This window comes from Crinia signifera, chromosome 2 (genome assembly GCF_055691185.1).
Source record: "Crinia signifera chromosome 2, ASM5569118v1, whole genome shotgun sequence".
Lineage (NCBI taxonomy): Eukaryota > Metazoa > Chordata > Amphibia > Anura > Myobatrachidae > Crinia > Crinia signifera.
In genome coordinates, this window is record NC_139218.1 from 190,844,694 (window position 1) to 190,859,022 (window position 14,329).

General features: G+C 44.9%; 1 protein-coding gene across 18 annotated transcripts in view; it reads left to right on the forward strand.

The window, feature by feature from the left end:
- The window catches only part of LOC146060339 (protein 4.1-like), a 158,350-nt gene extending 151,104 nt beyond the window's left edge, over positions 1-7,246 (forward strand). For all 18 annotated transcript variants that reach the window (XM_083173448.1, XM_083173450.1, XM_083173434.1 and 15 more), the window contains 4 exons: positions 327-428; positions 805-885; positions 1,018-1,125; positions 6,082-7,246. In XM_083173448.1, the coding sequence (XP_083029574.1) occupies positions 327-428; positions 805-885; positions 1,018-1,116 (282 nt within the window). In that variant the 3' untranslated portion in view covers positions 1,117-1,125; positions 6,082-7,246. The remainder of the gene's footprint in view (positions 1-326; positions 429-804; positions 886-1,017; positions 1,126-6,081) is intronic.
- Positions 7,247-14,329: the final 7,083 nt, after the last annotated feature.

Below are 14,329 nucleotides of genomic sequence, written 5' to 3' on the forward strand. Positions count from 1 at the left end.
CTGGTTGATGCGGCTTGTACAGTACTAGGGTCCTATAATGACCCTAGTACTGGAAGTCAATTGAGCAGCCAGCTAGAGAGGAGGGGGCCCAGGCAGAGACTGCGTTTCTGCCCCCCTTCTTAATGCGCCCCTGGTATGCTGCAACCTCTATACTTTTTTTTTTTTTTTTGCAATTTAGCATCACTAGTAAATGGGCAAAGACAGCGGTAACCTACACTATAGTTTCAGAGTGGGATGAGCAAATTCAGGAAGATTTTTTTGGTTGTGAACCAGCACCTCTTCTCTTTTGTAAACAATCTATACATTAAACCTTTTTATTTCCCTAGAATGATGATGTTAACAATGACCAAGAACCTGGCATTTTGCTTACTGCACACACCATTACCTCTGAAACCACCAGCAGTACCACCACCACCCAGATTACCAAGGTAACGAGCTGCAGAATTGTCTTGAGCAGCTTTTCTGTAATCCAGAGGTGGCCAATAAGCAGCCCTCCCAGATGTTGTATAACTACGCATCCCATCATGCCCTGCAACAGTTTTAGTATAGATAAATAGCATAACTATGACAGGGCATGATGGAATTTGTAGTTCTACAACAGCAGGAGGGCCATTTATTGCCCACTCCTGTGTGTAAATGCCAAGCATACTTGAATTAACAGATTACTGTACAAGCTAATATGATAACAGAATAATGTACTACATTTACAGCACTTTTAAATATGTTACCTACATATACAAATCATGTAATATTCTATGTCTAGCTGTATTTATTGTCAAAATCTGTTTCACTTGATTCTTTCAGACTGTGAAAGGTGGCATCTCCGAAACTCGAATAGAGAAGAGAATAGTCATTACAGGCGATGGAGACTTAGATCATGACCAGGTAACACATGGCTGTATATTGGTGCATTTTTATTTTTTTATATTTTGTTATGTGGATTCAATCCATCTATTAGTTTCTTATTTATTTATATCCTTGATTTTGCATAATTGTAAGTGTGTTGCATTTCATCAGGTTTTGGTACAAGCTATCAAAGAGGCAAAGGAGCAACACCCTGACATGTCAGTAACCAAGGTGGTGGTCCATCAAGAGACTGAAATAGCGGAGGAATAATGAAATCAGGTAAGCGAGTCAAAGCATTGATGCAGTGCAGTGGCGGAACTAGTGAATGGTGGGCCCAGGTGCAGAAATATGATTTTGGCCCACAACAATAGTCAAAGTGGGGTGGTATGCCATAATACCACTTGGATGTGGGAGTTTAAAAAAAATAAAAGTCTGGGTCCCCAATCAGAAGCGCGGTCCTATCAATCATGCTTTACTGCCAAGGAAAGGGGATGAGACCAACAAAAGCGTGCTTTCCAGGGTCCCGCCCTCACCTCATCCTCTGCATCGGTGTTCTACACAGGCTATCGGGCAGGGTACTGAGACCAGCAATATACTGAGAGTAAGTTTGGAGGACAGTAACAGCCACCAGCCCTTTCATCTGCCCTGTTGTCCACCTCATCTGTATTCAGGATGCTGGGATTTGAAAGGGAAAACTGTCAGAGTCGGCATTGAGAACAATAGGAAGAAGGCAGTGCTGCATCTGCTGCATTTTTCCTGCATCAACTTACCTTCTCAAGTTCCACACTTTGTCAGCTGCTGGCATCTAAACTACTTCACACTCTGCAGTGTCTCTTGTACACTCTTCATGAGAGTCTGACAAGGCGACAATAGACAGCGGCAGGAAAGGACTTTTTCAAAGTGGTGGAGAATATGGGGAGCCAGAGACAGGAAAGAAAGGAGGGAAATCAGGGGGGCTAGGACACACAGAAAGTTCTGGAGCAGCAGAGGATCATTTGCTGGGGCGGCACCACTTGCTTTCCCTATGGCCCTGAGAGAAGGGGAGGGACTAAGGATGGAGATGGTGGAGCTCTTCTCCTTTCCTTCCGCCAGATTGCTTCCTCCTCCTTTATAACCCCAAATCAGTGTGACTCATTATTAGTAATGCTGGTAATCCTGCCAGCCGCGGGGCCCTTAAGGCCCCCATATACTAATCTGATGTATCGCATGAAATATCTCTGCAAATGCCTGCCAGAGAGCTGGAGGCCAGACCACATACAATATATCGGATGTGGTCCGGCTGTGTCATATGTGACCCCCAGCAAGTGCTGCCGGATCCAACAAATCTTATGTGCAGCACTTGTGATATCCAGATCTGATGCACACGGGATAGCGCAGCAGATTGGAATCGGAGGTTAGGCACCTACGATTTGGGCACTTTTCACCCTCTTTCTCGGCCTAATCCGTCAGAATCATGGAAAAAAGGGCCCAAATCATATAACTGTATGGCCAGCTTTAATAACGGCAGTCCCCTGTGCACCTCACCAGCTGCGCCACCAGTAGCTCCACCTCTGATGCAATGTATGAACAAAGCATTTGCTGAAGAGTTATTGTTAACTCACCTGGTGAATCGCTCTCTCTCCCTTAACGGGCATCTGACCAGTGCTTGCAGTAAGTCTTTGAGTGCGCTGGTCAAAACTCTCTAGCAGCACTGTGGCTGGTTGAAAAAAATTATTATTATTTTGAAAGCACAATCCCCTGCTGTCTATTCTGACTGCCAGGGACAGGGCTCACATGTCTATAGCTGAGCTGCTGAAATATATATGGTCACTAGGTCGAGAAGAGTCAACCACAGAAGGTCGAAATGGGATTAGGGCAACATAAGCAGCATTAGGTCGACAGGGTCATTAGCAGGGCCGGTTCAATGCACCGGAGCGCCCCAGGTGGGAGGGGGGTGTGTGATGCGGCCTTGGGGGGGGGGGGGGGGGGTGTTGATGCTGGGTGACGCTGTGGTTGCTGGGGCGGATTACCACTGACCAGCACAGGAGGGGGGAGGGGCGCAGCGGGAGCCAGCCGCAGATTACCACTCGCTGAACAGCACAGGGGGCTCCAGAGGGATTGCCCACGATGATCATGGGGGGGGGGGGTTTTGGTTTGTGGGCAGATTAGCGCTAATCCACGGATGGGATCGGGGGGGGGGGGGGAGGGGTACGACTCACCTGCTGGGAGGATGAATAGTACTTGAGCTTGCAGGTACTTTCTTCTTCCTGCTCTGCTCTCCTCTCCTCTGGTGGGAGCTTTATGCTTCTGCTGCCCAGTGCCGTCCTCTAGTGGCCGGTGTCCTAAACAAATGCCTAAGGCTACCTAGTGGTGGCACCGGCCCTGGTCATTAGTTCAACATAAGCATGCACAAGCTCAACATTCAAAAGGTCAACATGGGGTTTTTCACTTTTTTTTCTTTTTGTGCGGACAGGCGGTATTTCATGCCCTACCATCCACTAGGATGTGGTGGGAAAATAAAAAAAGTGTGCCCGAAGCATGGCGAGCACAGTGGTGCACTTTTTTAGTATCTGTGTTGACAATTTGGCCCAAAAAAGTCAAAAACCCTTTGTTGACCTTGTGCATGTTGACATAATGCTTGTGTCGACCTAATGTCCCTGTCGACCTTCAGTCATGTCGACCTTGATGCATGTAGATCTTCAATGGTTGACCTAATGACTGTCGACCCTATGACCCATACAGAGCCAGCCCTAACTACTTGAATGCCCTAGGCAAGATTTTTTGTTGGTGCCCCCTAGCAGATAATCCCACCATGTTATTGGGGCATGCCCTGATGCAATGCACTGACTGCACCAGCACTAGTTGTGCCTCTAGACCAGTACCCCTCCCTCAGCTCAGCACCCATCTCCCAGCAAGCACAGATTAGCCCCCCAAACATACCTATCTGAATGTGCACCCCAGCTAAAAAAAAAACAGGCTGGTGAATGAGGGACTAGTGGTCAGAGGAAAATATTTTTATAATATGTATGGATGAGAAAGGCACATGAAGAGAGAGATAGGGTAAGATCTGGACAGAGAAACATTGAAAGATAGAAAGGGAGAGATAGATAAAGAAAGAGAGAGAGAGATACAGAAATATATATAGAGAGAGGTACAGAAAGAGGAGAGACATGGAGACAGAATATACCATTAGCATCTGAATGTGAGGTGCCCAGGTCAAAGAGCAGTTACCTGGAGGTATTGAGAGGAGGCAGGTCATCTCTCCAGCCAGGCAGCAGCTCTGTCTTGCAGGGGCTCTCACATCATGCAGCCCATGAGTGGCGGTGGGAGGGTTGTCAAGAGGATAGACAGTGAGAAGACACCAGATTGCAGATACAGCATGGTGTGAGGTGAGGAGGAGAGGAGCCCATTTGCCGGGCAGTACTTTTTAAGTACTGCCTGCTATACCTCCCTCTAACCGCGTCATATACAGTCTGCAGCAGCCTGAGCTACTCCGTCTCAGTATGCTGCTCTGATAAATCGACTCCTGTGCTGCTGCCACCTCCGTAATCTGCATCTACACAGGGGAAAGACTACCATCTAAGCCCGCCTCTGCCCCCTTGTGCTGTTCCCTGCTGCCGACTGTTTAATAAAGTTCTGCCCAATCAGAACTGAGCTCCGATCGTTGTAGCCAGCAAGTGCCCCAAACCTCTGCTGGCGGCCGGCCCTTAGGCTAGGTGTGGAGTGCCCTTAGGCATTTCAAGTGCCCTAGTTCAGGGGTCTTCAAACTAATTTGCTCTGGGACCCCATCAGATAGTAAAAATAATGACAGGACCCCAGAAAGTTACTGCAGAAGGTGATCACATCACATGGCAGCATTGTGGAGGCACAAAGTGATGGGAGGGGTCTAAAATAACAGACAATTCTACAGATTGAATCACTGACTAAGATTAGAAAAGTCATCAGCCTGATGGTCAGCAACATGGAGTCGCGACCCCATGCTGAGAAGGTCAGGGCCCACTTTGGGGTGAGGACCACAGTTTGAGAACCGCTAGGTTGCCTATGCCTAGGGTCAGCTTGCGACCCATGCCCATATATACAGCGGGTAAAATAAGTATTGATCACATCAACATTTTCACCAAATGTCAGCAACAAACCATGCAATCCAATGTACAGTACCGGCTAATTCCAAGTCTTTCTGAAGCTCTCCACAAGTGGTCCTTATCTCCTGGACAACTCCTCTGATAAATGAACTCCTCTGTCGGAAATTTTATTTTATATATTTATTTATTAACCATTTCTTATATAGCGCAGCAAATTGTACAATTTTGCAAGCATCACCTGGGCATGGCCGGTTTAGGGTGAAATTATGTTCTTTCCACTTCCAAATTATAGCCCAAACAGTGCTTCTGTAAGCAGTGAGATCTATGTGTACTGCAACAATGAGAGGTCTTGAGAGGGTTCTTTGCTTTTGCCCATCATGAGATGTTTCTTGTGTGACACCTTTCTGTAGGCCAGGCCTGGCCAACCTGTGGCTCTCCAGATGTTGTGAAACTAAAAACCCCATCATGCCTTGCCACAGTTTTGCTATAAGGGAGTGTTAAAACTGGGGCAAGGCATGCTGGGATTTGTAGTTTCACCACATCTGGAGAGCCACAAGTTGGCCTGTCCTGCTGTAGGCCATCAGTTTAGACTGAACCAGCTTACATTCATTTGCACTCTCATTACTGAGAGATTTCAGATGGTGTCTTCGCTTTCATTGCCTTATTGCACCTCACCTGTGTTAAATACTTTTTCCCTGTGTCATTTCACATTCTTCCACAACCTAATTTATGGACATCTATGGCTTGATTTCTTTGCATGTGTGGATTGCAAGGTTTATTTCTGATATTTGGGGAAAAGTTCATTACAATAGCCCAAAAGCGCAACGGAATAAGCTGCGCCATATAAGAAACTGTTAATAAATAAATAAAATAAATTACAAATATATTTACTGAGAAAAATATGGATGGGTTCAATATTTGTTTTACCCGCTGTATATGCAGCATTCAGAACAGTAGTACCGTTGACCATCGCAATTTACAACACCAGGTTGCCACCCTCTCTCGGTATACCCGTGCTGATAATGACGGGTGCACAGCGCCCCTACCATTCCAATCACTTCCTGCATTATTACATGCACCACATGACCTGCACAGTTACTGAATATACTTGTAACGCCTGTTCATACATCTGCCACTTTGTTACTTTGCAATAAATCATTGTTTTTATTTTCAGATCTTTTATTGCATACCTTTATTGGGACCATAAACATATACCAGCAAGTTTCCAAAAGATGCCCCCGACCCCTGGACAAAGCGCCTCAGAGAGCCGGCAAGAATAATAATTATGACCATGGTGTTACTGGAACAATTCCCTTCTATAGCAATGCTCTGCTTATGTTTTACACTTGCGTTCTTTTCACAAAATCTAGATTGTCTCTTTATTGGAGTGGTCTCTCCTATCCACATTTGGAGATTTTTAAATATTTTGTAAGTTTTAAACACAATCACTTTTGCATGGTGTTTGTATAATGTGAACAATGAATGTGACTATTACATCTGAAATGTAGGTGTAGACACTGCCCATTAAGTTACGCTGTCAGTGATGACTTCTCTGCAGAACAGGGAGGAAGATGACTACTATGTGGTGCTATAGTTTGTTGGGTTTCAAAAATGCTTACATAGATATCAAAAACTGGTATAGAAAGGTATCGTATTTATCATCTTTGTTCTATTTGGAAGTGTTATACCGTTGAGTTAACACTCTATGTAGGGTTCAATCCATGTCCTGTACCATAGTTTTTTTACTGTGAATTTCTGATTTATCCACACCTATCTGTCACCTCTGCCTGTCACATTGTAGTGGTAGCGAGGAATGTCTATGTCACTTACGACCCATGCGTTAGAGGAATAGACTACTACATACAAGCTCTCCAACATGCCACACGAACCAATTATCCCACACCTTCAGTTTTTTGTATTTAGCAATGTGTGTATACGTTCTCTAACGTAACATGTTTGTCATCTGCATAGCAAGGAAGATACAGGGCCAAGGGTCATTAAAATGAAACAAATGTGTGTAAAAACAGCTTTTTTTTCTGAACCTTTTTAGTATATTTGCAATTATTGAATCTCATTCACAAAATGAAAACAAAAAACCTCATGATGTATTATTTTCTACTTTTAAATAATGAAGGATATTTGTAAATGTGGTTTACTTCAATTTTTATATATATATAAATGAGTTGTAATAGGGTCGTATTTTAGCACATTTTACTGGCTTATGAGGTGAAGAGTAATTTCTCATCATGTTGTTGCAGGATTACACATTGAAGTAAATATTTGTAGCTTTGGAAATGTGTTGTCTCTTCTCTTTTTAAATACAACTTTTGGGGAAAATCTCATTGTGTTGTCTCTTATTGCTCCATTCTGCTGTATATTCTATACATTATATTGCATGTGTATTTGTCTGCACGTAATGTATTCCACTCCTATGTATGAAGCTGACATTTGAAGACTCTGGATTGCATCTTTTTGGAAGTCAAAAGGAGCCGGACACAAAAATGCTTTAAGATGACCGACCTGCATTTTCCTACAAAGCACAAGATAGGCGTAGCCAGTGGCATCTGGGCTGTATGAATAGTTTTAGCTGTGAATTGTTAAGGGAATTCTCTTGTTTTAGAGGATGATGTACTCTGTTGTTGCTAACAGCGGCAGTGAGTAGCCGGATAGAGGGAATGTGCGTACACCTGCAGTTTTAAGCATAGCACTTACTGGTATGTTTTAAAGTTATATGAACTGTGCAGGTGAAATGATCTATCTCTGTGGTTCTCAACTCAAACCCTCAAAATATATTGCAATACATCACCCCCCTCAAAGCATTCATGATGGTGTTTAATGCACCAGTATGCATTAATACGTACCATCTGCACTGGCACTGCCATCCGGTCACGTATGCATTGCAGTTAAACAGTTCAAAATAGCCGTTTTCAGAGAGTTTACCATATTTATTTAAATTGAAACAGCCCTCTCTCTCCCTTTATCCCCCTGCCCCACGGGGGGACCCTGTATTTTTGGAACCAGGTCTGGCTCAATGAGCCCGGGGCTGGTTATGCTCAGAAGGGGGAACCCCACCCCATTTAAAAAAAAAATAATAACCTTTACACATATTTTACCATAGAACCATAGAGGGGGAACAGAATAGGTGGCGAGCGTAGCGAGCCACCGTGCCCGCAGCATGGCAAACACAGCGAGCCCGCAAGGGGCTTTGTTGCGCTCGCCATGCTGTCTGAGTCCGGCCAGTCGGATGACTGTCGGGATCCCTACTGTCGGGACCATATACCACACCCTCAGGCCCATGGTCCAGTTTTGTTTCTTTTCCCCTCTTGCCCTCTTGTCTCTCTGTGAGTAGCACATTTTCTTGCTGGATTATCTCTTTTGTGTGTGTGTGTGTGTGTATATATATATATAATTTTTTTGATACTTGTTTCCTATCTGGGCGCCCATCGCGGGTACATCGCATGTCATTAAAATGACATGCGATGGGCCAGACGCGATGCCCGCGATTTTCCCATAGGGAACAATGTTAAATGCCTCAATTTACCTGCGATGACCGCGATTTACCATAGGAAACAATGTTAAATGGATCAATTTCCCCAAATTATCATAGGGAACAATGGGAAATGTGGCAAAAACACCCCTGAACATAAAAATGTCCCCCCAAAAGTAGTTGACGCCACCCCGCCATCAACGTGAACCCGAAGTGTGGCGAGCGCAGCGAGCCCGCGAGGGGCGGCGGTACGCGTCCTCCGACCTTTTCATGCCCTACTATCCACTAGGGCGTGGAGTGAGAATAGAATAGTGTGGCGAGCGCAGCGAGCCACCGAGCCCGAAGCGTGGCGAGCGGACCCGGATACCTTCACAGTTATACGCGTCCCCTCGCGGGCTTCCCAGGTGTCCATGGCGTCGCGGACACCTGGGAAGCCCGCGAAGGGACGCGTTTACCTGTGAAGGTATCCGCGTCCCCTCGCGGGGCTCGCTGCGCTCGCCACGCTTCGGGCTCGGTGGCTCGCTGCGCTCGCCACACTATTCTATTCTCACTCCACGCCCTAGTGGATAGTAGGGCATGAAAAGGTCGGAGGACGCGTACCGCCGCGCCTCGCGGGCTCGCTGCGCTCGCCACGCTTCGGGTTCACGTTGATGGCGGGGTGGCGTCAACTACTTTTGGGGGGACATTTTTATGTTCAGGGGTGTTTTTGCCACATTTCCCATTGTTCCCTATGATAATTTGGGGAAATTGATCCATTTAACATTGTTTCCTATGGTAAATCGCGGTCATCGCTGGTAAATTGAGGCATTTAACATTGTTCTCTATGGGAAAATCGCGGGCATCGCGTCTGGCCCATCGCACCCGATTTTTTATCGGCCGCGATGCCCGCGATGGCCCCGATTTTATCCCCGATGCCCGCGATTAAAATCGTGGGCGCCCAGATAGGAAACAAGTACCATTTTTTTATTTATATATATATATATATATATATATATATATATATATATATATATATATATGAAGAAAAGGATTTCAGAGTGCACTAACAACATTTGCAGCAACACAATAATGATAAAAAATAATGGAATTTTTAATAAAAGCATTCAATATAATATCAGATATGTTGGCCAACAACATCATATGGAAGTCTAATCACAGACTATGAAATATTTGATATTATATTGGGTACTTGTTTCCTAGCACGGCGCCCACGATCTAGATTGTATGTGTCGGGCCGATATCGCAAGCATTGCATGCATCTTATGTGTTTGTGCGGCATAAGATGCATGCGATGCGATCGACGAGATTTTTACATTGGAATCAATGTGAAATGGTCCCTGAGACCCAATTTTACATGGATTCCAATGTAAAAAGCCCCCCAAACCCCAATTTTAATTGATACCCCCCTCATGGGTGAAATGCCCAGACACCCCCCCCCCCATTATTAACGCCACCCCACTATTGATGCCAACCCGAAGCGTGGCGAGGGGTGGTGGTACGTGTCCTCTGACCTTTTCATACCCCCACTATCCACGTCGGCGTGGAGTTGATTTTATATAGTGTGGCGAGCCCGAAGCGTAGCGAGCCACTTGAGGGGACGTACATTACTTCACAGGTATTACGCGTCCCCTTGCGGGGCTCGCTGCGCTCTCCGCGATTCAGGCTCGGTAGCTCGCTGCGCTCACCACACTATATAAAATCAACTCCACGCCGACATGGATAGGGGGGTATGAAAAGGTCGGAGGATGCGTGCCGCCGCCGCTCGCCATGCTTCGGGTTGGTGTTGATGGATCTTTTATCTTATGGCTTCTTATAGATCTCATGGATCTTATGCATCTTATGGATGCATAAGATCCATAACATGCAATATTGTACATACAATTAAAATTATTTTCAATTGTATAGATTGTATGCCTTAATTAAGGCATACAATCTTATGCGATGGGCGCCGTGCTAGGAAATAAGTACCTTATATTGAATGCTTTTATTAAAAATTCCATTATTTTTTATCATTATTGTGTTACTGCAATTGTTAGCGCACTCTGAAATCCTTTTCTTTCATTTCTAAAAATCCTTGGATCCTGTCTAACAGGGGATCCCTCAGAGTTGCTGCTCTAGGGGTTCTTCTTTCTATCTGTATAGCGGTCAGTATGCCAATGGCAAGATCTCGACTGCCGACATTACCACCAGCCAAAATCCCAGTGCACATGGTCTATTTTCCCTCGCCTGGGTCCACTACCCCCATAGGGGGAGCGAAGCGAGCCACCGTGCCCAGTGTGGCGAATGTAGTAAGCCCACAATGGGCCTCATTGTGATCCCCTGCTGCTGGCATTTTTACATACAACAGTTTATCCAGGAAAAAAAGATTTTTACTGATATTTTCCCAATACTGCTAACATGAACCAATTTGAAGAATAACACCTCTCATATTCCATCAGTGATCTAGAAGAACTCTGAACCTTGGAGCCACTATAAGGGATTTTGGTTCACCTGCCATTGGCAGGTGAACCAAAATCCCTAAAAACAGGGGGAAAAACTCTCTTTCCTGTGTAAACACACAGGTTTCACTAAAACCGTGTTTTTCCGGAGAATTTTTTTTTCCAGCAGTCCACATTGGTTAGCCATAAAAAAAAAAATATAGGTGAAACATCTATAAAATACAAGAAACAAACAAAGAATGGGGTGTTCCTCCATCGGCGCCCTGAAAGGATCAGAGTACGTCCCTAGATAGACAGGAACGATCCTCTTCTCCGAGTTTCTAATGAATATATATATACAGGTAAGTATAACCATACGTTCCTCCTGTCCATACAGCGTTTCCTCTTCTCCAAAAAAACGACTGTCCCCGGGAGGACTTGGTGCTAACTTTCAACCCTGACGTGGATCTGGCCTTCTTACCAGTTTAGCTGACATTGGATGATGGATTCCGGACCATCATCCTCTGTTTTCCATGCGCTTATGAGAACTGATTTGGTTCAGGTTCTCCATCCTTATCGTTAATTAGCCATTTCTGTGTACATGGGATTTGGGATTTATTTGATGTGTATTTTATGTGAATAAATGTGGTATTGCACCATATGCCCCTTTCTTCTTCCATTTAATTACCTGCCTGAGAGTCTGATCGGGAGTAAGTTTGGACAGTGGGGAGATCATAGGATTCATCGTTTCACTATTCAATAGACAGTAATTTTTTTGGAGAAGAGGAAACGCTGCATGGACAGGAGGAACATATGGTTATGCTTACCTGTATATATCCATTAAAAACTCTGAGAAGAGGATCGTTCCTGTCTATCTAGGGACGTACTCTGATCCTTTCAGGGTGCCGGTGGAGGGAACACCCCATTCTTTGTTTCTTCTACTGTTACTGGGGGTTTAGGGCCACCCCTGTGGGTGTACCCATCATAGGCTGCCTGAGCGCACCGAACTCATATTCTCTCTCTATCCTTTTTTGGTGTGCATTTATAAAATACACCCAATGATTTTTCGCCGGTAATTGAATATTCACCTTAAACAGAGCAGTGTTAGAATAGCTATATGGTATCATTAATGCATCAGGAACAGAAGACGTCACTTTTCTTGAAGAGCATGGTCTAAAGCTGGGTATAAACTCATAGATACATAACCTGTTCCACCGAATGGGCAAATATATATATTTGTAGGCAGTCCCATTGGGAGGTTTTCCGCCCTCTGGGACTGCCAGACCGGGCCACTATCAAAATTGTATTTGTTACTAGATGGTGGGTACTAGGCTTAGGGGGATATTCAATCCCCGTTGCTATTTCCGATGGGGGGAAATAGCGGTGGGCGCCTATTCAATGCTGTCTTGCCCGACAGAACGGCCGTGGATTGTCGCGGTCACAGGCAGATCTCAACAATCCACAGCCGTTTATGCAGCCACACCCACTTTTTGCCAATTAGTAAGCGGGACACTGAATCCCACCTGACGATATGTGGTTGAGCAAAATGAAACCAGGCCAGGGTCACAGCTGTTGGGACTAGGGATTCCAATCCATACAAAAGTGGGTGCTCAGACTCTGCCCGGCAATAGACTGCGCAATCCCGGGATTGGATAGTCCACTCCTGGGATTGGTCACCCTAGTCGGGACAGACAGATAGTCCTGACCTGGGACTGAATACCCTCCTAATCTCTAATTAAACTGCCACTGGTGGCAGGTGGCACTGTCTCCTCCGCCTTCTCCTCAAGAAGATCACTCCCGCACGTTGGAGATGGTGCTTAAAGAGAAACGTACAATTAAAACACATTCCTTGAAACTTATTACAAAGTAGTTATGTCATGCTAACAAATTACCTGCAAGTTCAGCCGCAAATTCTTCCACTGGGGCCTCACTGTCCATGTTGCTCACCCCCCGGACCTCCTCAATTGCAATACAATCTGTTGCCAACTCCTCCAGGGGGGTGAGCTTCAGTCGGCCTGGCATGGGGCCAGCCCCAGTGGTGTGGCTGTGTTCCCAACGTGCGGTCATTTTCTTCTTGAGGTTGCATTTGAAGTCATGCCACCTGCAACCAAAGTTTAAATCTTATTAAATCTCACACCTGACCCTTGAATTAGCATGCATTGTTATATGCTACAGATTTTTAAGCCTGCTTCATTCTTCAGAACTTACATTAGGTCAAAGTTTAAAATATTCAGCTTGAACATACGTTCACATTCACTGTCTAAAATATATTGAATAAGTGACATGGCAATCATGTCTGTTGCTCCCAGCAACGTGACCTGCCATTTATCAATTGCATCTACCTTCTTATAAACACATTAGTGGTATTGATAGACTCAAATGTAACTGTCTGCTACTCCTTAATATAAGTACATGCATAAGGATACGCGTACCGCTCACTTCCACTCCACTACTAAGTACTGTCTATATTTTAAATTGAGAGGAGGGGGTACTCATCAATGAAAAGCCCAATCAAGGGGTACGGGAGAGAAAAAAGGTTGGGAACCACTGCAATATGTGAATGGGGATTTGTACTGTGCACTTGTATTGTAGGTACAACAAATGTAACTAACCCATTCCAGATTTAAATCCAGTGCACAACACATTCAATAGTAATCACTGATTGCATTCAAATCACATGTGCTAGGCTTATAAATACTGGCTTGATGCTAGGAACATTTTCATACAGATCTCTAGTGTGGCCCGGTATAAGGTAAGGTTTAACATGCCACCATGGGCTATTAAAGGAAAATGCTATACCACTATTTTTTATGTTTGAAGGGTTTTGATTTTACACCAATATGGTTGTGTAAATGTATACCTTGTAGAGATATGTTAAACTGTATATTTTTGGACACTATTTCAGCTGATGTTTTCAGCCCTGTTTGGTGAGTACATTGATTTTCAAACTTCTTTCACCATTTCTGTTTTGTATGTGTTGGTGATGTTGTTATTTTTGCAAATATTAGTTGCATACAGTAAGTAATGCGAAGGGCAGCTCAGCGATGCCAAGCTATAGCAAGCGTTGCTTGGCGGTGCAATGTTTTTGCCCATTGTTGTGGCGCATACACACTGTTCATTTCAATATGATCAATAAAGTTAATACCAAATACCACTCTTAACAACCAATCACAGGACATGATTGGTTTTAATGCGCCATAGCTAAGATGGCTGCCTATTAGAGAGCACAACCATTCTCCACTGCGGAGCTGATGGCCCTGGTCTCCGTCATGGAGAGCAGGCTGGGCCGTGCGGGGCCATTTATCTCCATCAGGGATAAGCGTCGGGCGTATGTTACTGCCCGGCGCAGTATATTCACCCGCACCCAGGTGCGGAGGACCGTCTTCCAGCTGGAAAGGCGATGGTCGGACCTGTGTAGGCACCAGCCCGACCTTCTCCAGCGTCTAAGGCGCCAGATTGCAAGATGTGAGTTTTTATGCAAAAAAACATATTTACCAGTGAATGATTTAATTAAGTTA